The 22,653-nt window shown below is 48.6% G+C and overlaps 2 protein-coding genes and 1 long non-coding RNA gene across 7 annotated transcripts in view; 2 read left to right on the top strand and 1 right to left on the bottom strand.

Moving 5' to 3' along the window:
- Positions 1-6,993, bottom strand: part of LCMT1 (leucine carboxyl methyltransferase 1) — a 40,948-nt gene extending 33,955 nt beyond the window's left edge. The window contains exon 1 of one of the 3 annotated variants that reach the window (XM_053894294.1): positions 6,742-6,993. In XM_053894294.1, the coding sequence (XP_053750269.1) occupies positions 6,742-6,760 (19 nt within the window). In that variant the 5' untranslated portion in view covers positions 6,761-6,993. Of the gene's footprint in view, positions 1-4,573; positions 4,918-6,741 lie in introns of those variants that run through there. The other 2 variants (XM_053894293.1, XM_053894292.1) reach the window with 2 other exon arrangements.
- LOC128774853 (uncharacterized) overlaps positions 1-17,112 on the top strand; it is a 46,257-nt gene extending 29,145 nt beyond the window's left edge. Inside the window, exon 3 of the long non-coding RNA XR_008419308.1 lies at positions 16,899-17,112. This is a non-coding gene — a long non-coding RNA (uncharacterized LOC128774853). The remainder of the gene's footprint in view (positions 1-16,898) is intronic.
- A 416-nt stretch (positions 17,113-17,528) lies between these two features.
- Positions 17,529-22,653, top strand: part of ARHGAP17 (Rho GTPase activating protein 17) — an 87,790-nt gene continuing 82,665 nt past the window's right edge. The window contains exon 1 of one of the 3 annotated variants that reach the window (XM_053894290.1): positions 17,529-17,775. In XM_053894290.1, the coding sequence (XP_053750265.1) occupies positions 17,723-17,775 (53 nt within the window). In that variant the 5' untranslated portion in view covers positions 17,529-17,722. The remainder of the gene's footprint in view (positions 17,776-22,653) is intronic. The other 2 variants (XM_053894289.1, XM_053894287.1) reach the window with 2 other exon arrangements.

The following is a 22,653-nucleotide window of genomic DNA, read 5'->3' as shown; positions in this document are numbered from 1 at the left end:
TGCATTTATTGAAAAAGCCACATATAAGTGCAGTTCAAACCCATGTTGTTCAAGAGTCAACCATATACACTTGTTAAGACTCATCAAACTGAACACTAAAGACCTGAGCATTTTATTTTATAAATCATCACCCTCTCACCCCTGCTCTCCCACCTCCATTTTCTTCCTTCCCCTCTCCCTCTGTCTCTTAAGAATACCTGGGGAAATTCTGAAGAACAAGAAAGATGAGCAATATAGCTGACCCTCCGATGGGGGATATTCCCCATTCAATATCCACTTACCCCTTCCTCCTTACCCCCATTTTGTTTGAGGTATCAATCTGCCCCGTGAGAAATTCTCCCCTCCCACACTTTCTTGCAGCTAGGGGTGAGGTCACCTGCCCAATTCTGGCCAATGAGAAGTATGTAGAAGTCTACAGGGTGGGACTCCCTGAAAAGCTATTGCTTTCACAGATTCAAACACATGCTTTTGTTAGTATCGTTTTCTTTTCTTTCTTCCTGGAGTACAGCTGCTCAAATGAACTAAGGAGATTGTGCTAGTCCCTGATACAACCCTGTTTTACCCCAAGCTAGAGGAGCTCTTGGCAAGTCATGACTAACACTTCGCAAGTCAAAATGTTTAGGCATCGAAATGAAAAAAGCAATTCCGACTGGAAGTCAAGAATGATCTACGCATTGCTGTGCTAAAGTATACGTAAGAATTTAGTATGTAAGTGATATTTCAAATCAATGGAGGATACAGACCATCAACGGACAGTGTAGGAACAAAAACTGCTAACTTATACAAAATTATAAAGATAGATGAATGCTCTAAGCAATAGAAGCCAAAACCATAAAAGTGCTAAAAGAAAAGGCAGTGATTGAAAACGGTCTCATAAAACGTTACCCAAAAGCCCCAAGCCATAAAGTTAGACTGTCAGATTTGGCACCATAAAGATTCAGAATTTCTGCATCATGAAATGTATGGTACAAGCTCATCTTAAAGACAAGCAACAGTTTGAGAGAAAATAATGGAACACATACGTAGGCAAAGGACTACTATCATACATATGACAAGATCTTACAGACCAATAAAAACATAAATGAAACAAAAAACCAAAGACCCAGTTAGGAAAATGATAAGGAGAAAGGCTCATGTAAAAAAATATCAGAGATAGTGAAGAACTAAAAATGCTCAGTCTTAGGACGCCAGGGTGGCTCGGGCGGTTGAACGTCTGGCTCCGGCTCAGGTCATGATCTCACAGTTTGTGAGTTCGAGCCCCGTGCCAGGCTGTGTGCTAATAGCACAGGGCCTGCTTCAGATCCTCTCTCTCCCTCTCTCTGCCCCTTCCCCGCTTGCTCTCTCTCTCTCTCTCTCTCTCAAAAATAAACATAATTTTTTTTTAAATAAAAATACTCAGTCTTACTAGTGAGTATAATAAAAAAGTTTTCTAAATAAAATAAAAAATTTTAAGAGGTATTATCCACCTGCCAGCTGACAAACAATTTAAGAGACTGAGAATATTCTGTGTTTAGCATCTCTTTTACCATGAGAACAGAAACGGACACAACCTCTTTCGAGGACCACTTTGCAAAGGCTTCTCCCCTGAAATCCATCTCACTGGAAAACTGAAACGCACATGCAAAGATGTTTATTGCAGCCCCGCTTTAATAGCAAAATCATAGTTACCCAAACGAACAGAAGAACAGTCACATAAACTAAAACCATATTGTGGAATACTGTTCAGCCATTACAACAACAAAAAAAATGGAGACAAAAACTTATATGTACAGTATATTCAAATTAGACTAATGAGTTGGGGAAAAGTACTCACTTTTGCCCTTTAACAAATTAACCATTAAGGCGCACCTGGCTGGCTCAAAGAGTATGTGATGCTTGATCTCAGGGTTGTGAGTTTGAGCTCCACGTTGGGTGTAGAGACTACTTAAAATCTTGAGGGTGGGGGGGAATCTGGGTGGCTCAGTCAGTTAGGCATCCGACTCTTGGTATCAGCTCAGCTCATGATCTCACATTTTGTGAGATCAAGCCCCGCATCAGGCTCTGCACTGACAGAGTGGAGACTGCTTGGGATTCTTTCCTTCCCCCTCTCTCTCTGCCACCCTCCTCAACCCCGCCTGCACATGCTCACTCGGGCACACTCTCTCTCAAAATAAATAAGCATTAAAAAAATAACAAAAAAAATTTAAAAAAAAATCTTAGGGGCACATGAGTGGCTCCGTTGGTTAAGCGCTTGGCTCTTGATTTTGGCTCAGGTCACGATCTCATGGTTTGTGGGACCGAGCCCCACACTGGGCTCCACGTAGATGGCATGGAGCCTCTCTCACCCTCTCTCTGCTCCTCCACCTCCCCCCTCAAAAATAAATAAACAAAACATCAATAATAAGAATGTTTAAAAAATTGAAAAAATCTTAAAAACATAATCATTAAAAACAATTAGTATTCTAGATTAGAAACCATTGTTTTTCATAGATATTTTCCAAAATTTAATTTGTTGCTTTTTTGAAAAAATGAGGAGGGTTGCAGAAAATCCACGATTTACGGGACCTTCGTGATGGGCAAGTTGGGCAGCTAATTTATCCTCGCCAGAATATTCTAATTCTAAAGTGACACATCTTCTCTGAGGATGGAAAGCAGCAGCCCCCACCTTCAAATATTCAGATCACGATCTCAAGCCCTGCTCTCTGGGCATGGCTGCAAAGATGCAATCCGTGTGCTGGAAAGGCCTAGGCCCTTGGGAAAATGCCGCCTCTCCAGGGAGGTGATCCTGTGACCCACCTGCACCTCAAGGGGGACATTTTTGGATTCGGTGGAAATCAGATTGACTTCTGTAATTTTTACAACAGGATTTCAGTCTTACAGCCCCGGGCCTGGCTTCTAAAACAGACAGACCACTCAAATCCAGTGAAACAGAACAGCAGAATGTGGAGACCTCATCAGGAAGTGCAACCCTGAGCATCGGCATTCAGTTCCTCGTCACTTGGCTGCCTGAGAAATGGGTCTAGCAGGCACGTGGCTAAGGCAGACACGGTCATTCCCCGCACCTTTCTTCTCGCGGGGGCAGACAAACGTTCAACACTACGCCTGCCTACGCCGCAGCTGGACTGACTACCGCCAAGGACACGCACAGAGAACACGGAAGGGGCTGGGCCTGGTCTGCAGGTGTCAGGGGCCTCCTGGTGGGAGCCGCATCTGAGATGAGCCAGAGGGCTTGGCTTCTTCTTTCACTCACTGGCCTCACCCACATCCAATCTGTCAACACATCCCATCACCTCCTCCTTCAAAACGTACCCAGAATCTGGTCGATTCTCAGCCCTTCCGGTGCTACCATCCTGACCCAAGACATCAGCGCCTCTGTCTTGGAATATTCCATCAGCCTATTAACTGATCTCCCTGCTTCCGTCCTTGCTCCCTACAGGCTGCTCTCAACAGAGAAGCCAGAATGATCCCATTAAAACCCAAGTCAGGTCACCTCGTTCTTCGGTTCAAAATTCTCCACTGGACACCACCACAAGTCCCTAAGACCCCTTCAGCCCACCTCCTTCTCCCTCATGCTGGCCTGGTCCTTCCTGGAACAAGTCAGGCCTGCTCCCTCCATGGGCCTTCCTACCCTCCCTGCTCTCTGCCTGGGACACCGTTTCCAGAGACATCCACAGGGCTCCCTCCCTCACCTCCTACAAGTCTGTCCCCACCATTGTCCTTCTCAGGGGGCCATCTCAGGGGAAACTCTAAGCTCTACTCAGAGATACCAGCCTAGAGTGGCATCTAAAGGACAGAAAAAAAAAAAAAAAAAAAAAACCCTCAGGTCCTAAGGAAAAACACCCTGAGGACATAGCAGAAATAACTGACCAAGCAAGGTGGAAAGCAGAGATCGGGGTCGAGAGGGGCCGCGCTGCTCACGCATCAGGTGGTGCGGCACCAGGGCGGAAATGCAGGGTGCCACCGCGGCGATGGTGACAGACATGGATGAGAAGAGGTGATCGCTACAGACGAGGCGTTCCAGAAAATGAGTGCCCTGTGTGTAGCCTGGGTCCTCCACACGCACAGTGAAGCCGACTGGGCTGATGGCAAGAAGGTCAAGACAGACAGGAGGACTGTGGGCCAGGCACCCAAGGCGTCCACGAATCAGGTGAATAACCAGGAGAAAACAGTAATGAGGAGGAAGAGAGGATGCTCCGCCTGGGGACCATGGATCTCAAGGAAACGGGGGGTTGGGGGGGGGGTCAAAGAACAAGGACACAAATCTTGCACCCCCGATCCTGAAATCTCATACCCCGGGGTATGAGAAAACAGAGGCACCATCTGAGAGGACTTCAAAAAAGGATATCCCCGGGGAAGGACCAGGGTCAAAGCAAAGAGAGGGAAGAGATGGCTAAGGAGAGGCTGAGGAAAGAGACGAGGCTGGCGATTAAGGAGTGGGAATTTCCCAGGACACAGGGAGGGTCTGGGGAGAGGGGGTCAGGGGTAAACAACAGAGGGAACTGCCTTGGGAGGGCAGCACAGGACTGAGAAGACAAGGAGAGGGGAGATGGGTAGTGGCGAGAGTTAGCGATCACAGTAAGTGCTGGAAAAATACTTGCGGAATCCCATGGAATTTTTAAGCATAAGCCCAGAATGTCCGCTCAGAAGAGTTCTCGCTGTAGGACCGCAGGACTGAGAGCACAGGCCCATGCTGATGGTCACGGCACTGACGATGACGACTGGGACAGTGCTGATAATAACCACCAGTCTTCGACACCTGCCATGTGCCAGGCACTGTGGGGAGCGCGCCACATTTAATCCTGCCGACAGCCGTCTGACACCGTTCACGTCACTACTATCCCCGGGAGGGCTCTGAAAGGAAGGAGGGAACAACCTGCAAGAGAAGTAACAGAACCGCACGAGTCCTGGGAAGCTAACTGGCTCCTGTGTTAAATTAGGGCTTTTATGGCCGTAACCTAAGGCGGGGGGAACCAGCCTGATCCACAGGTATGACATATTCAGTAACTTCAACCAAACAGTGTTCGGAATGGAGGGAAATCAAAACCAGTAGTAACAATTTATTGAAGGCTTCACGCTGTGCCAGATCCTGTGCTAACTGTCTTGTGTCTGTGATCTCATTGAATCCTTACATCCCGAAGGTGGGTTACCATTGTTATCCCCCCACTTCAAAACTCAGACGACAGACAGCCCTCGGTTCATGCAAGGAATCCCTATTTAATAACGTGATCTTTTGACAAGATTGAAGGGTTTAACACATTACGGTGAAGATATCACAGAACTTGAAGGAGAGAGACCTACAACATGTCTTAAAACACTAACTTAAGAATTCTAAAATCTTTTTGCGTGTTTTTTTCAGATGAGGGAAAGGCCAGTGCAAAAGAAGCTTCAATGAAATGCGCCCAGATGGCAAACACACCCAGTCTTTACAGCCCAGGACCTATCCCAGCAGATTCTGATTCCGTGAGTCTAGAGTAGGACGTGAGCATCTGTGGTTTCTTTCTTTCTTTCTTAATTTTTTTTTTTAACATTTATTTAGAGAGAAAGAGACACAGCATGAGCAGGAGAGGGGCAGAAAGAGAGGGAGTCACAGCATCAGAAGCAGAGCCCGATCAAGAAACTTGATGCAGAATGGTTTAGTGGCAGAGCTAGGATCAGCTTGACAGAGCCTGGCCCCAAGGTCCATGTTTTAAATCACTATGCTTAGTCTCCAAGAACCTACAAAAAGTGCGAGCCTTAACCCAAAACCTTGGCATTCCCCACCTACATTCCCTAGTGGCCCCAGCTTCAAGGGCATTCTATCCATTCCTTTAACAGTTCGCACTCCCCTGCTCTGCCCCAACACCCTCCTATATCCCCGTTTTGCATTCAGCCTTGTGATCTCAGCTTCAACATTATTGCCTAAATTACAAACTCGAATGGCATGCTGTATTTCTCAGCACTCAACACAAAACCGTAATTATGTATTTCACAGGGAATTATTTGCTTCCTGTCTTTTCCGAGGAGATGGTGCTGCCCTCAGACGCCACGTCAGTCCTTTCATCATGTGTTCCCAATAACTGAATACCCACCAACCATTCAAAAAAGAAGGCTTTGGCACAACGGATACGCTCAATAATTTCTGTGGAACGAATGAATAAAGTACACTCGAGCCCCGTGCTTCCAGGTGTGTGATACATGTCTGTGCTCACGATACTGCCCTCACTACACCCCCAAGTATGTAGACCCCTGTGGCATAGAGGCAAGAGCTCTGGAAAATGCTGGCTCTGCACAGCAACATTATGGGGCCCCGGCAGGCCATTCCCCCCCCCCCCCCGCCCCCCCATCTCGATTGGCCTGAGTTTCAGGGGCACGATGGGGATCGTAACAACCCCCAATGAAACGTAACCTATTAAATAGGAAGAACTTGCACTTCTAAGTCCTCAAGACTAGAATTATTTGCTTCACTGTCTGTGAAGTGCAGTCTGTCTCCCAGGAAGACTTGAGCCTCACGAAGGCCACAAGACCCCGTGTGCCTGGTTTAGGGCCGGATTCCCAGTCACGCTCTCCCCAGGCCTGACACACGGCAGAGTGAGACAATTACCAGTTAAATAAATGAACCGCTGCTCTGTGCACTTCACAGGTGTGAAACCAGGGTCGCCCGAAATTGACGGTTACCTTCCGGCGCACCAGGATGTTCCTAATACGCTGGCATCACAGGCCCGCCTCCCACCTAGGCCCCAGCCCCCCAGGGACGCTGGCCCCTAAGCCCGCGCCGGCAGGCACCTCTTGCATATAGAAGCATCTTCGCAAGTGCCGCGCACCCCCTCGTCGTCTGGGTCGGCTGAGGAGGAAGAACAGGCGGAGAAAGAGGGCCTCCTCAGGCTAGCGGCCATGGGCGTGGAGGTTCCGGGGTGCCGTGCCCACCGGGGACATGGAAGCGAGCTCCACAAACGCCCTGGAAAGGAGCGAGCCTCCGAGAAGGCTGGAGACAGGGGCTGGGCTCCAGCGGCCTCAGCGGGCGCGGCTCAGTGACGTCGCTCACGTCAGCTGCCCCAGCAACCTTCCCGCTCATTGGCGCCTCTGCCCAGACGCTCATTGGACAATTTCTCCGCCCCCTTGGCCCGCGGAACGGCTCATTGGATAGCTCTATTGGTCCCGCCCACACCACCCGGAAGTAGGCTGAGGAGGGGAAGGAAACAAGTGGACGCAAAACGAGAGCACCGCAATGCTTTCTGGGAATTGTGGTCGTGGGTGCGCTGGGAGTGCATTGGGTATTCATTCATTTATTTATTTACTTATTTATTCATTTACTCATTTGTGTGTGTGTGTGTGTGTGTGTGTGTGTGTGTGTGTGTGTGTGTGTGTGTGTGTGTGTGTGTGTGTTTATCTATGAGCGAGAGAGCGAGAAAGAGAGAGAAGACAAGTGGGAAGGTCACGGGAAGGAGAGAGAAAATCTGCAACAAGCTGTATGCGCAGCGCAGAGCCTGACGCTAGGCTCCATCTCGCCACTGTGAGATCACGACCCCAACTGAAATCAGGAGGCGGTCGCTTAACCCACTAAGCCACCCAGGTACCCCAGGCTTTGGGTTTCTTATTGCTGGTCAGAAAATTTTATAACTGTGATTCACGCAGGGCGGGAGAGCTAGCAGGATGCTCAGCTTTGGGTCGAAGGGCAGAGAGTCCAGCTGCAGGAAACAAGTGTTCGTGTTGCAGTTAGTCGGGGCTCAGTCTCATTCGACAATTGAACAAATGTTCACCGAGTGCTGACTCTGCGCCAGGAGCTGTGCTAAGTAAGGGCTTTGCGCACATAATCGCCTTTCAAATGTGGAGGAAGGAACGTGTGGGGAAACTGGTACAATGGAAAACTATGTTGCAGTGTAAATGCACCAGAGCTGCCAGTTACAAGCATCACTGGCTGAATTTAAGGACATAATATTCAGTGAAAGAAGGGATGTAACACTTTTATAAAGTCCAAACCAAGAAAAACGGATGTTAAGAGATACACACATATATATGATAAAACACTCTACAGAAAAATAAAGGAATGGCGGGGGGAGGGAGGGAGACAGGAATCACCACACTTGTGACCTTTAGAGAGTGGAGAGGATACAACACTGGAAGGGAAGGGTTACTTAGGCCCTTCAATAATTTCTCAAGTTGGGGTGGTTCACCTGTGTTTCATTATTACACATAGCGAAGACATTCGTTACATATATTTTATACTGGCCTTCTAAAACATTTTCTAGGTAAGTAGTGTGTTTGTATGTTCCATTTCTGTATCTGTCAGGAGCACTGAACGGACATACTCAAACTGTAAGAACCATGGACCACGCAAACACACACACACACACACGCGCGTGCGCGCAAAATAACAACAGAACCTCAGTGCACATATCTTGGGGCAAAATCATATATCAAAAGCTTGCTTAGTAGTCATTGGAGGGATAAGAGCTCATTGGTACCCAAGGTAGAAATGACAGTGGGGAAGGCCGAGGTTAGGAAGGCTTGCCAGGGGGAGTTATGATGAGATGGATTACACCACTTTCTCTGAGTCGTGCTCTGCCAAGAGGGTAAATGCAAAACACTGAATAAGCATAGTCTCCCAGCTTGGCCGTGTACACATTCCACGGGTGTCATAAGTAGAAAGTGTCATTGGCAAGTAGTACAAGGTGTCAATCCCGTAGGTGCGGACGGTAAGGCTCAGGGTAAGGGGAAGAGGGTGGAGACAGATATCCTGGTACACCTGTGTCGTTTGACAAGCAAAGAGTGTTCTTTGCTGAGCCTTTGATTCAGAAAAAGCTCGCGATTCAGAGGACTTTGTCATTTTTCACCGAGGACCTCCGCTGGGGTTCCTGCAGGCAGGGCCAATTCATTTCATCGAAGTTCCCGGTTGAAGAGCTAGACCTTTATGACTGAGGAGTGGAGGCTAGAAGCGGCAAGCTTAGCCATCTCAGGCTGTGTGGTGCCTCCAAATATGAGGCTACACCGCGGTTGTCATGAACAACGTCATGAGACAATATCAGAGAAAGTTCACCACCTAGTCTGCATCTTCTGACAATGACGAACTGACATTTAAAACCCCTGTGGACATTAATATTGGGAGCAAAAAGCAGGCATTAATCATGAAACTTCCCCGAGAGAGGCTGAAGAAGACATTTGTGGTTGTGTCTCTCCAGTATTTTTTTCTTCTATAACAGAGAAGAAATTTATTTATATTTATATTATATATTATATTTTAATATAATATAATATATTTATATAAATATAAATATAAATATATTTATTTATATAAATATAAATATATTAAATATATTATATTTAATATAATATAATATTTATGTTATATATAAATATATTATATTTATATTTATATTATTTAATTATATATTTCTTATATAAACAGAGTTTATTATGGGGAGTTTTCAGTCCACGGGGATCAGGTGAGGGGTGCCGGGGTGGCTCAGTCGGTTGAGCGTCTGACTCTTGATTTGGGCTCAGGTCATGATTCCAGGGTCCTGGGATTGAGCCCTGTGCTGAGGGTGGAGCCTGCTTAAGATTCAGTCTCCCTCCCTCTGCCCCTTTCCCCCCCTTGCACTCTCTCTTAGAAAAAAAAATCAGTATAAACCCTGGTAGCCTTAAAACACCTGGGATCCCAACAAATTTAAAGACGGTAAATATTTTGCTTTTTCTTATAGATTTGGCTAATAGGTTCTGTTCAGCGCCGATTTCAATGTCCTCTCAGCCACCTTTCCCTTGACCTTGAAGGGGACATGTTTTACCTTGTTATGCACAGGGCACCCAAACCCTTCTGCTATCACATGTCATCTTTGCAGGCGGGATGTTAACTTAACCCATCTTTCTCTGGGAGCACAGGTATGACATCGCATGTCTGACATCCTACCGTGAGGACATTTGTTGGACACGTTTGTTGAGGACATACAAGTCTCAAATCTTTCCGTATTTTTTGGGTTCTGGAGGCAACATATTCCTTGTTGATAAATTTTACTTCAGCCCATTTATGCTGTTACTTGTAAATCAGACCACATGGAGTGGGCCTCCACCCAAACAAAGCGGTTGGAGAATACTCTCCTCCCATGTAGACAAATATACGTATGTGTCTTCCTTTGGCCACAGCCTCCAAACCCACCAGTGTCTACCCTGGTCAGAAGTAACCACTGTTTTGGGGTGCCTCGGTGGCTCGGTCAGTGTAAGCATCTGACTTTGGCTCAGGTTGTGGTCTCGTGCCTTGTGATCTTGTGGCTTGTGACGTCTCAGCTCTGGAGTTCAAGCCCCGCCTGTGTCAGCGCAGAACCTGCTTCAGGTCCTCTTTCTCCCTCTCTCTCTCTCTCTCTCTCTCTCTGCCCGTCCCCCATTTTCACTCTCAAACAAGAAAAATAAACATAAAAAAATTATTGAAAAACAAAGAAGTAGCCACTGTTTTTTTAAATTAAAAAAAATTTTTTTTAATGTTTACTCATTTTTGAGAGACAGGGACAGAGCATGAGCGGGGAAGGGGCAGAGAGAGAGGGAGACACAGGATCTGAAGCAGGCTCCAGGCTTCCAGCTGTCTGCACAGAGCCCGACGCGGGGCTCAAACTCACAAACTGCGAGGTCATGACCTGAGCCCAAGTTGGATGCTCAACCGACGGAGCCACCCAGGCGCCCCTAAATTTTTTTTTATGTTTATTCATTTTTGAAAGACAGAGAGAGAGCACAAGCAGGGGTGGGGTGGAGAGAGAGGGGGACACAGAATCCCAAGCACCTCCAGGCTCCGAGCCGTCAGCACAGAGCCCGCCGTGGGGCTCGAACTCACGGACCGCGAGATCATGACCTGAGCCGAAGCCGGATGCTCAACTGACTGAGCCACCCAGGTGCCCCATACGTAGCCACTGTTTTCAGTTTAGTGAATACCTCTGCTGTCATTAAAAGACAGTCTTTTCAAATATTAAGAAATTTTTATTTAACTTAAACCAAAACTATAAATATATTGCATTTCGCAAAAGGCCATTTTGTGATAAGGTACACACACATAGTGACTTGGTTTCTTTCAAGTACTGTCTCCTCTCTGGCTTAAGAATCCTGTATTGCTTTGAAAGGTCTTTTGCCAGGTCAGTCCTCTTCCCAGGTGACAGTATTAATGGTGTTGTACGTGGGTAAAGTGTCAGTCACAGCATTTAGAAGATGATGCCCACACCCATCCGTTTCCGGTCCAGGTGGGTTAATAAGAGACACAGCAGTGGCCGTGGCTTGGGAAATCCCATCTGTTTTTCTGGGTGTGGATCCAAGGGTAGTTTTAAGACATGGTGGTACTTTTTCTAAAGCCAGTGCTTTCCTTCCTGCTGAATCTGGAGGCTTCATGTCATGAGCAGGGAGCTTGGGTGGTGGAAAAGCTAACTGAGGTTCGGTTTTTAGAAATTTTACAAAAAGTCCTGGAAAAGAATTATCGGGCATGGATTGGTGATTCGATTTCACAGGTGTGTTGGGGGCACCTTTGGGTCCAAACCACCCAGTCATCCATCCGGTGACACCACCTTGTTCCTCATTTCTTCCTCTTTGATACCCAGGGTGCATCCCATCAGCCATAAAACTTCATGACGTTCGTGTTCCTGTGCTTGAACATATCCAGTTAAGAGTTTCCTTATCAGGATTCTATCCACCTCTCGGCGTCAGTGAGTTCATTAATTTCTTCTGCGCATCATCCGGTATTTCCTGTTGGATCTCATTTTGCGTTTTGAATTCTTCAATTTGGTCTTCCTTCAGATCCAAGACAGCATCCACTTCGTTTAATCGTCCCTGCAATGACATCAGTTTTCCTTGTAGGGTGTCCGCTTTTTCCATCCATTGGGCTGCTTCCAGCTTTAGCTTAGCTAGTGCTCCAACGTGCTGCTTTTCTTGTTCCTGGGAGGCAGAAAGCCAGAATACGCTTTCATCTTTTTGCCTGCTGACCCCGTGTAATTGCTCCTGCGGTGACGCTATCTGCATACTGGCTCGATGGCTCGCATTGTCCATTGCGTTGGAAGACAAAACTAGCTTCTCCTCCGATACCATGGTCTTTCTTAGTTTAGCCGCTCTGTATTCTGCGGCCAAAACACCGCGCTTACGAGAATCTTCGGATCCCAAAGCGTGGCGCTGTGATCTCTCCAGCTCCTGCTTTAGGTGTCATTCTTTTTCACGTGGATGTTGGATCTCATTCTGGAGGGCACAGGTTTCCATTTCTTTGTTTCGGGGCCCACGTGACTTCATCTCTCTTCCCGCTGGAACGTCGCTGTCTTGTCCTGAATTGATGTAACTGCATTTACAAGCTGATGTAATTGCCCCGTCTTGCCCTGTTCTTTGTCTTTCAATAGCCCTTTCAAAGCAAGCACCTTCTCTTTCGTTCTCTCTGCACCATTAAAAGCTGCGTATTTGTCTCTGGTAGTGCTTGATTTTGTGTCTCCCGTTCTCTAGATGTTTCCACTCTGTTTCATTGTCCTGTTTTCGTTTACACACGTCCATTTCAAAATTTGATATTCTCTCCTTCAGATTGGTTACTGCCTGCCTCAAAAGTTCCTTTTCACCCACTTCGCCGGTGAAATTCTCGTTCAGGGGAAGCAATTCATCACTTTTTCTGCTTTGGGAAAACAGGAGCTGTTTTTCCTGAAGTAAGTTTGGTAAAACATCTCGCTTCTCCTTGAGCTGCTTGATCTCTGAATCGGGGTGTTCGTGTTGTTTTCTTTCCAGTTCTGAAGGGGCAGCAGTCGAATCAGACAATCTCTGGTTATCGTCCTGGAGGGTTCTCACTGTGGCATCTTTTTTCCTGCATTGATTTTCTTAGCTCTTCTCCCTCTTAATGGAGCAATGGAGAAGACTCACTTGATATGTCAGACTTAATTGCCTTAAGAGAGCCTGCCTGCTGACTCGGATGATTCGGTGGAGGGCTGGAACGAAATGATGGCGAATTTCCCTAAAAGCAGATCCTTGCCATTGCAAAGCTCTGCGATGCTAAGCTGAATTTGTGTCAGTCCTGTCTCTGAATTTTTTTAGTTTGATTTCGTTTCCTTCGTGACTCTGGACCAGCCCAATACAGGTCATCTGTAGTTTAGGATTATTGTCACTGTGAGTTAGAACCCTCGGCTGAAGTTGTTGAAGATGTTTCTGAAGCTGGGGTGACTCCCGCTTCGTATTTCGTACCGAAGTCATCAGGTGCTCTTTCCATTCTTCCATGATCTTAACCTGCTGTTTTAATCTGTCCCGTTCCTGTAGAAGCTCCTTGACCCCATCGATATTAACACCTGTAACCTCATCAGCAGTGCCGGATGTTTGCAAAATTGCCAATAAAGCCTGACATTTCTGCCTTAATGCATCCACTTCAGTGTCTTTTTCTTGAATAACGTGCGATAAATTCTGAATCGTTTCTCTAAACACGTCCTGGTCGCTAGACTCAATTCTAGTGAATCTTTTCATCTTACAGCTTCATGAGATATGCTTCTTTGGCAACAATTCTATCTGTCATTTTGTGATACTCTCTGTTCAGATTGCTGTTTTCCCTAGTTCTCCTGGAAGGCAGCTAATACTTGTTCTCTTTCCAAAGCATACCTTGCAATGGCTGCTGAAGGTTTGCCACATTCTGGTTGTAGGAAGCCACAGATGTCCTGCTGGGGCGGTCCTCTATCTCCAAATCTTTTTGCCGGATAATCTGAGTGAGTTTACCAGTCTCATCTTTGGATAGGTGATCAATCTGTTCAGTTAATGAGATGTTCTTTTCAGTGAGGAGTTTAATCTCCAATTCTTTTTTTGTTATGTTTTTTTTTTTATTTTTAGTCTCCAATTCTTGTCCTTTTGTTCCTTTTACTTAATCTTTCAGTTTCAGCTTTAGATGAATCATGCTTTTCACTTCCGTGTTTCTACAGGAAGATGCTGAATCGTTGTTACTTGAAAAAAGTCAGAATGTTTTGTAGGAATGTGCTGGGTTTTTTAAGGATCTGGGTTTTCATTTCCTCTATTGTGTCCTGCAAAATCTTAATCTCCTCATCTTTCGCTGAAAGGAGCTGAGCGTGTTTAATGTTCATTTGCTCATGCTGGCGTGTGAGATCATCTATCTTCCGTTTCTGGTCTTGTAAAGCACGAAGCCGTTGCAGCTTACCCTGGCGTTGATCCTCAATGATGTTTTGTTGTTGTTTGATTTCGTCTTCCAGACAAACTCTTTCTGCATTCAGCTGATACACCTCGCATTCCAGTTCCATGATACGGTCTTGCGTTTGCGGGTCGACCACAGGTACAGTTTGGCTGTCTTCTCGCAGACACTCCAGTTCGTCTTGCAGAAATTCATTCTCTTCTCTCGTGGATGCAAGACGAACGTCTTGCTCCTCCACGGTTTGCTGTAAAATTTCGTTTCCTCTTAAGACTTGGCCGTACTTCTCTAATAGCTCCTGGAGCTCTGGCCTTCTTTCAAGTTTTTCGATACAGATTTCTTTCTCTTTAATAAGTCGTGTCAATCGCTTATGCTCCTCCAGAGCAGAGGAGAGCATTTCCTTAGTTTCTCTATGGTCGGCATCCATCTGCTCAACACTCTTTTTGGGTTGTAGTATTTCATCGTCTTTCTCTTGACTGTGTTGAATTAAACACTCCTGCTCTAACTGGGAGGACGACTTAGACAAGTTATACGTGTTGGTCAGTTCTTTAATAGCTTGCTCATACCTGGCTGTTTTCTCCAACAGCTTCTTTTCAGCCCGGCACAATTTTACTATTAACTGTCCTTTTTCTATTTTTAAGGCCCGCGTAATACATTTTTTTTCCAGAGAATTCTTATGGTTACAGACAGTAGTTTCTTCCAGCCGACGTCTTACGTCTTCAAGCTCCAAAACCAACTTTCCATTTTCCACCTTGAGGTTGCAAGCAGCTTTCTTTAAATTGCCATTCAGCTCTTCCATTTCTGAAAGGCTTTGCTGCAACTTTCTAACCGTCGTTTCCCTCCCCTTAAGTGAGTCATCTTCAACAGTATTGTCAGAGTCTTGATTCAGAGACGGTGCTGGCTCCTTCTCAGCTCTAGCAGATTCCTCCTCCTCTTGTTTAATATGTTCCTTAAGTTCAGCGTTCTCCTTTGGGATGTTTAAATTACGTATTTGTGACGGATCTGACCGATGCAAATCATTAACAGCCGATTGACTTTGAGGTGATTCTTCGTTTTGCGCATCTAACTCTTTAGCTGTGTCCATTTGCTCATCTTCAAATGGACAAGCTCTCTTTTCGTCATTGAGATCGTGTTCCACTTTGCCGTTGATGCCGTTGCCTTCATTTTGTTGTTCTGATAGCTGGCCTCTCATCAAAACCCTGGGCCGTGTAGTTTGTTTCTGTCCATCGAACTCCCCCAGCTCTGCTGTTGGGAGTTCCTTCTCGGTCCTACCCTGAGTGGATTTTTGTCCGTCGGCCTCCAAGTCACATCTGAAATGCTCTACTTCTGAATCCAAATTCACACCTCCTGGAGCCGTACGTTCAATCACTTCCGGCTCATGGCTCACTTTCCAAAGTGCCAGTTGAAGTGCTTCCCATCCTTGACCTGATGAGCTTTCTTGTTCTAAAACGTAGACTCGCCCTTCAAGTTTCAGATCGTCTCCAATGAGATTGTCACCCTGGGTTAAGCTACACCGTGGCGTCATCTCCTTTTCCGCATCGGACAGCACTTGCCGCGGTCCAGACACTTCTTCCACTGCTGTACTCTCGGAAAGAACTCTTTCCTTTTCCGTCACTGTATCACTTGGCCTCAACGCAGAAGGCTGCGATTCACGTTCTTCAATCCTTTCTTTCTTTTCCTCATTGACCCTGTCCCATTCTCTCCTTAAAGCGTCTCTCTCACTTTCTACCGAAGATAATTTGTTATTGATGTATTTTACGGTGTCCTCAAGTTCTTCAATTTTCCTGGTAGACTCCACTTTTTCAGTCTGTAGCACTTGAATGGTGTTTTGCATATCCTCAATGACAGACTCATCAGCTGCTCTGAGTCCAGAGTCGTCCTTCTCTAACAGATTTTCCAGTTCTTTGATTCTTTTTTCATAGCCTTTTGCCTTTGGATGGTACCTGCGATGTATTTCTGCCAGTGTCTGTTGATAGACGTTCTGCAGTACTGCCTTTTCAAGTTGATGGTCATCGATGGCCTCATTTCGATTCTGTTCAAGTTCCCTGATGGTAACCTGCAGTTTGTAGATTTCATTTTGCTCGTCGCTATTCGCTCCCGGTGCTGAAGTCTGGGAAAAATGCTTCCAGTGGCTAACTTCAGCCTCCAGTCTTAAAACTTCATTTGACAGTCTGCTTATTTCTTGTTATGACCAAATGAGGTCAGCAAAGTCCAGGTCATCCCCCCGGGGAAGCTGAAGCAAAGTAGTTGATACCGTAACCCAAGGAAGGGGACGCTGTGGTTGATCGAAGGGCTGATTGGAGCTTCAGCAACTGGTTCTTGAGCCCTATCTGTCTCACTTTAAGAAGTTTCATTTCTACCTCTTTCTGTTGTAGCTCGTATCGGTAGCTAAGAGTCTGCCGCTTTATTTGAAGCTCCGAGGCTTCATACTTCTCTTCCAGATGACTACAAAGACGTTTAAGTCTCTGATTCTCCCATCTTAAGGTTTCCTGACTCCCTTCACTCTCTTTTCGGTCAGAGTCAGGCCCTTCTCCCACCTTTTCGGTTCCCTCCATCCGCACATCTTTGATGACCTCAGAGATGCGGTCAGTGAAGGAAGCCACACTGCCACCCACTTGCTCTAGGGAATGGCCCAGGCCACCAAACGAAAAGGATATCGCTGCGGGTCACGGAACTGACCTGGTCCGCTCTGCAAAAAGCGTCCAGCGCAGTCGGACAATCCCACTAAGTTTCTCTGAAGGAAGGCCTGCGCCAGGCTAATAATCAAAACAGAATCAGGCATTTCTATGCAACGCCACACCGCACACGGGGCTGCTAGGGTCCACGTCAGCCCTCCCCACGACCTCCCACCCCTTACCCTCCCCCCAATGCCCCAGGGGCCATCCCTGGCGGTCCCCAGGTGCCTGTGAGCACCTGTGGTCAGAAAATGAGCCTCGCCCTCGACTTTCCCGCGAAGTCAGATCACAGTACACAGGGCTCTGTAGTTTGTGGTTTCCACGCAATGATTTCTTTTAATTGACATAAAACATACACAGTGACATGCACCCATCCACCTAGCGGCTTAGAGAAATGTCTACAGCCACGCCTAGGCACAACCTAAGGGGGGCATCCAGAGGCTCCTGCGTACCCCCACCCCCTTCCCGTCTTCCTCCCCCCCCCCTCGTCCCCCCCCCCCCTCCCGGAACGCCCTGGGCCAGCCCTGCGGGGACAGCGCGTCCCACGCCCTGGTGTGGCTGTTCCCTGCCTCCAAGACCGCGGGGTCACGCTCTGGCGCCTGCCGCCCCCTCCCACCGGTGCGCGGCCTAGCCGGCCTGGGAGTCAAGAACGCGGGGGCGCTGTGACGCGGGGCTCCGCACGCTCAGCGGGGCGCCGGGGGTGAGGGGCGCAGAGGGCCGGGCGGCGGGGGCCAAGACGCGCGCCGCGCCCTAGCCTGGCGCTCGTCTGCCAGCCCGGCCCCGCGCGCCCCAGGCGGGCGGCGCCGCTGGAAGTGACGCGGCGAGGGCGGAGCTCCGGCCCAGAGCCGCCGACGCTGCCGCCGTCGCCGCCGCCACCGCCGCCGCCGCCTCCTCCACCTCGGGGGGAAGCGATGTAGCCAGGCCAGGCCGTCCCCCGAGCTGCCCGGCCGGAGCCCTGCAGGCCGTCGCTGTCGCCGCCATGAAGAAGCAGTTCAACCGCATGAAGCAGCTGGCCAACCAGACCGTCGGCAGGTGAGTGAGCCGCGCTGGGCCGGCCCTGAGCGCGCGGGCCAGGGACCAGGGGTCGGGGTCGTGGCCCGGGCCGGGACGGCCGGCTCCCCCGCGGGGCCCCGCGCTCCGGCCCAGCCGCCCGCCCGCTCGCTCCGCGCCGGGTCCGCTGCGGGCCAGGGACGAGGGCTGCGCCACACCGCGGCCTGTCGCCCAGCTCAGGGCCGCCGCCCGAGCCCCCGGGAACAGCGGGGCGGCCCGGCCTCCCGGGACGCCCCCCGCGCGGGTCCCCGCCGCCCATTGTCCCGGCCCCGCTGAGCATCGTCCTCTGGGGTCTGGACCCAAGCTTTCCCCGGGCCTCCCCCCCTCTCCCGGGGCTTTGCCTTGGGCGAAAACTCGGTAACCGGTGTGCCCGAGGCCGGGCGGGCGCGGTGCTCTGGGGGGCGGCATTCTCAGCCTTTCCGGGTCGCCCGGCCCGAACGTCCACCTCCAAGTGGCTGATGGCAGTCAATAAGTAAGGGGCGATCAGAGCCCATCGGAGCCGCTTAGGGAGACTCAGGACTCCCTTGGAGGGACTTTGGAGGGTGTGCCCTCTCCCAACCGTGGCCCCTATGGACCGGACTGCTCAAGTTCTTGACCTATAGACATTCGGAACCGGGAGGAAAGAATTGTGGAAACGCCTTGGGCAAATGGAAAAACAAAAAGAGGGGGGGCTTTCAAAACAGCTTTTCTCACTTTGGATTGGGCAGCAAATCCTTCTCCAGGTTTCTCTGGTATCGCTTTAATGCTTGACAGGAAGCTATCGATGATGAAATGACAGAAGAGACCAGAGTTTGTAGTGGTTTTGACAGCCTCTGGAGGTTGATTATCGTGTGCTGTGTTATCTAGGGTAAGTTTTTCAAGGTCTTTCAGGGCAGTGAGCTGTCCTGTCCCCGCTGACTGTTTATTCTGAGAAGGGGTATGAAAGTGTGACTTTTTCATCGCTTTTTCTTCTTCTTTGTTTTCAACAGTTGAGTAAAAGGGGGACTTTGGTTTGGCCAAAGCACGTGGGGACACTTCTTTTCTGTGTGTGTCTGAAAATACTTTTACTTCCCCTTGAGCTTTCTATATTTGCTTTTTACAGTTTCATTTCCCCACCTAACCTTTTTGCTTAGTTTTGTTCAATTTCGTTGCTACTCCCACCCTATTATCTTCGTGTGCACTTATCCTGTTTCCAGAGTGGATCCCTGTCCCTAGAGCCTAGCAGTGCCTACTTTTCTGTCGTTTGTAGGAAAATGATAGAAATAACGAGTGCCAAGGGGAAGGCAGACGGAATAGTCGTGGGGCCCAAAGCTTCAAGCAGGCATCTGTGAATGAGTTACAAGATCACTCCTTAGGGGTTTTCTGCCCCCCCCCCACCCCCCCAGCATTCTCAGTAACATGCATTGTGAAATCAGTATTTAGTGACTATGAAGAGACATCTGTCACATTGTCGTTCTGGCCAGTTTGTACATCTCATGAGGAAAGGGGTGTTTGCTCTGTTTGCACAAAGTTCTGAGACTTTTCAAGCTATCAAGCCATTCAGGGTCTCTTTGGCTCCGGCTTCCTCTGTAGCAGGTTCTCCCTTCACGCTGCTGAATTACAGCCATATGTGCCTCCTTTCGGTTGCCAGAGGCCGCCGAACCTTCTTCCCTGTTAGCCTCTACCTGGAAGTCTCCAAAGCTCCTTTCACCTCACCTGCCCGAGACCTGCCTCCTACTCATTCTTTAGGTGTCCAGGCAAAGGTCACTGCCTCTAAAAGACCTTCTCTGATGCTCCATTGTGGATTGGGAGTCCCTCTCCTGGCCACTTACATACGTCCGCATAGCACCTGTTTTTCTATAATGCAAGGCCTGTTTACTTGTTAGTATTCTCCATTAGACTGAACGCCTTGAGAGTCCTTGCCGTCTTTCTGTTTCCTTGGCCAGCTCTGCTGTGGCTCCTGTCATAAGGTCGATTCTCCAGAAACATTTGTCAGTCTAGCACACATCTAGATCTTACCAGATCGCTCCGGTGGTGTGAGCCCAAGAATGGGAAAATGAAAGCTGGATAGAGTAAATGGTGATTCGTGCTAGCATTGTAATTCAGGCCCTGACCTTTGACTCTGTTTGAAAATCTTTATTGCTAGATGCCAGTGGAAGCAGCAGCTGTTACAGAGCTATTAGGGGTGTGGCCATTTCTGCTCCCAAAGCCAAACTGTTTACTGGGGAAGCTTTGGCTTTACTGCTGTTGATTCCCTCGACAAGTTTGTATTATTTCCACGTCAATAATTACGAAGGACTAGGGAGGAAAAAGGGAGGCGAGAGAGTGCCTAGAATTGTAATTGTGTGTTATTGGCGTAGGCATCGGGATTGGGATTTGAGGGGTATTGGGGTCCAGAGGAAAACTAGAAAGCAGAGAAGTTACCTCCCCCCGTCCCCCCGCCCCCCCGCCGCAGCCAGGAGTGATATTCTGTGTGTGAGTGGCTCGCCCATTGTGTCTGTTACGGATGCATAGAGTTCTGAATGGTGTCTTGCGAGGAAATATTCTCTTCCGAACAATGAGGACCTCGTGAGTCACCCCACAGCGAGGTTCTGTGGGATGGACATGTGGGAGAATTCGTAATGGCTAGAAGAAGTTGAGTTCTCATGATGCAGTTTGTGGACAATGGGTGCATGAGTCTGTTTCGGAGGATGGTTTGTGTATCACAGGCCCAAGGACGATGCAGTGGTCTCTTGAGTGGGGTATCCCAAAGAAGAGAATTACGATGGTTGACTCACGCGTTCAAGAGACCCTTATCGAGCCCAAATTATGTGCCGTTGTGGAAAGTAGAAAAGAATCCAAGTGAATACAAACGCGGCTTCTGCCCTGAAGGGGCTCCACAGACTTGTGGAAGAGATAGGCAAGCAAAAATGATTATACACCATGAGGTAAGTCCTTACAGAGGGATGGCGAACACACTAAGGGAAACTCTACTCTTACTGGAAGGAGAGAGGTAACACAACACAAAAAAACAAAAAAAACAGGAGAAAATTTGACCAGAGCCTTTCCCCTCTATCTTTCAACACTTCTTTCAAACTTCTGTTGTATTGAGTAGGTCCCTTTTTTTTTATTAAAAAAAAATTTTTTTTTTTAAATATTTATTTTTGAGAGAAAGGGTAGACAGAACATGAGCGGGGGAGAGGCAGAGAGAGAGGGAAACACAGAATTCGAAGCAGGCTCCAGGCTCCGAGCTGTTAGCACAGAGCCTGACGCGGGCCTCAAACCCACGAACCGAGAGATCCTGACCTGAGCCGAAGTCAGACACCTGACCCAGTGAGCCACCCAGGTGCCCCGTAGGTCTCTTTTGATTGTCAGTAAACCCACCTCGAGGGGCGCCTGGGTGGCTCAGTTGGCTGAATATCCTGCTCTTGATTTCAGCTCAGGTCATGATCTCACAGTTCCTGGGATCAAGCCCCGCCCACGTCAAGCTCTGTGCCAATGGTGCGGAGCCTGCTTGGGATCTTCTCTGTCTCTGCCCCTTCCCCGCTCTCTGTCTCAATGACGAAAAAAGAAAAAAACACACAAAACCAAACCAACTGGAATTGTTATGAGCCAAGCTGCGAATTTGATTGGCTCCTATGTGAGGAAAAGAGTCCAAAAGCAATATAGTTGCAGCCGGGGCTGGATCCAGGGGTTCCACTCTTTAGGGAAGCTGTGTCTTTAAGCAGGAATCGCCCCCCCATCCCTACCCCTCCACCCCCCGGCTTCCAACATCTTCAGTTCAAGTCCCAGAGGGACAAAGAATACCTTTCACTGTGACCAGAGCCCCAGGATTGACTCTGAAGGTATCTGATGGGGTCAGTGGCCTTCGCCTGGACATGGAAATGGAGTCAGCCCCACCCACGCCACAGGGGCCTAGAATGGGAGAGTGCTGAGCCCCCTCCCCCGCAAGATAACCGGGGTGTTCTTCCCAGCAGGAGGCAGGAAGTGTGGTCTTTTCTAGTCCTGCTAAAAGGAAAGAAAGAGCTTTTTGGAAATCCGTGGCACAGAGAATCCAGTAGCTGCGGATGGCAGTTGGCGTGGAGGGTGTGGAGGAAGGGGTGCACCGAGGTGAGGAACCTGAGCGTTTGGTTGTGAGGTCGATGAGTCCAGGAGGACAGGAATCTGGGGGCCTAATAGCAGAGTTGACTACGTGGGTGAGGCTCTGGAAGGGAGTGTCTCTTTGGGTGTAGGTTTCTGCCACGATTGAAGCTCTCCCTGGAGGCCTGAATGTTCTCCTAGATAGTAGCCTTTAGATAAGTCAGGGTTGCAAACTCCAAGCCTCAGGGGGCCAGGCTAATAATAATAAAAAAATAAGAGCGACTTAGACCAGGTGAGGGCCGTGGGGGACCCGACGGTGCCTGTCTTACCAAAGGGCCGCGTGAGAATCTGGGCCCGCTGTCGGGCCCGACCTTTGGAGTTGTTGAGAAAGGCCCAAATCCTTCTGGATTTTCATGAAGATTAGGTGGCATTTAATGCCAATTGAAAACAACCACCAGGACCCTGAGCGGGACTAAACAAAATACATCTGTGGCCACAGTTGGTCTGTGGGTCACCAGCGGGCAGTTGCTTGTGTAAAAGGTTGGGGAGGTGGAGATTCCTGTGGTGATTTTTCTCTTTTTCCTCCTGCACCCCACCCTCCTATGACTACCTTCTGAGTTCTTGGATGTGTCGACGAGCTTGTCCTTTCCTTTACAGAAACGTTTCAGAGATCCGAGAGTAGCAATCATCGCTACTTCTCTCCTGGTTTGGTTTACCAAGCGCTGTACTGAACCACCTGGCCTGGTCTCACCTACTGGCGCTTGTTATCATTTCTGGTTTAGAGAGAAGAAAAATGACCTGCCGTTGTCTGCCCGGCCAGCGAGTGGCCGAGGCAGGACTTGG

Source organism: Panthera pardus, unplaced genomic scaffold (assembly GCF_024362965.1).
Source record: "Panthera pardus isolate Hobbes unplaced genomic scaffold, ASM2436296v1 HiC_scaffold_5, whole genome shotgun sequence".
In the NCBI taxonomy this organism is placed as follows: Eukaryota; Metazoa; Chordata; class Mammalia; order Carnivora; family Felidae; genus Panthera; species Panthera pardus.
Note: the sequence above shows the minus strand (reverse complement) of the source record. Positions and strands in the feature narration are given on the sequence as shown.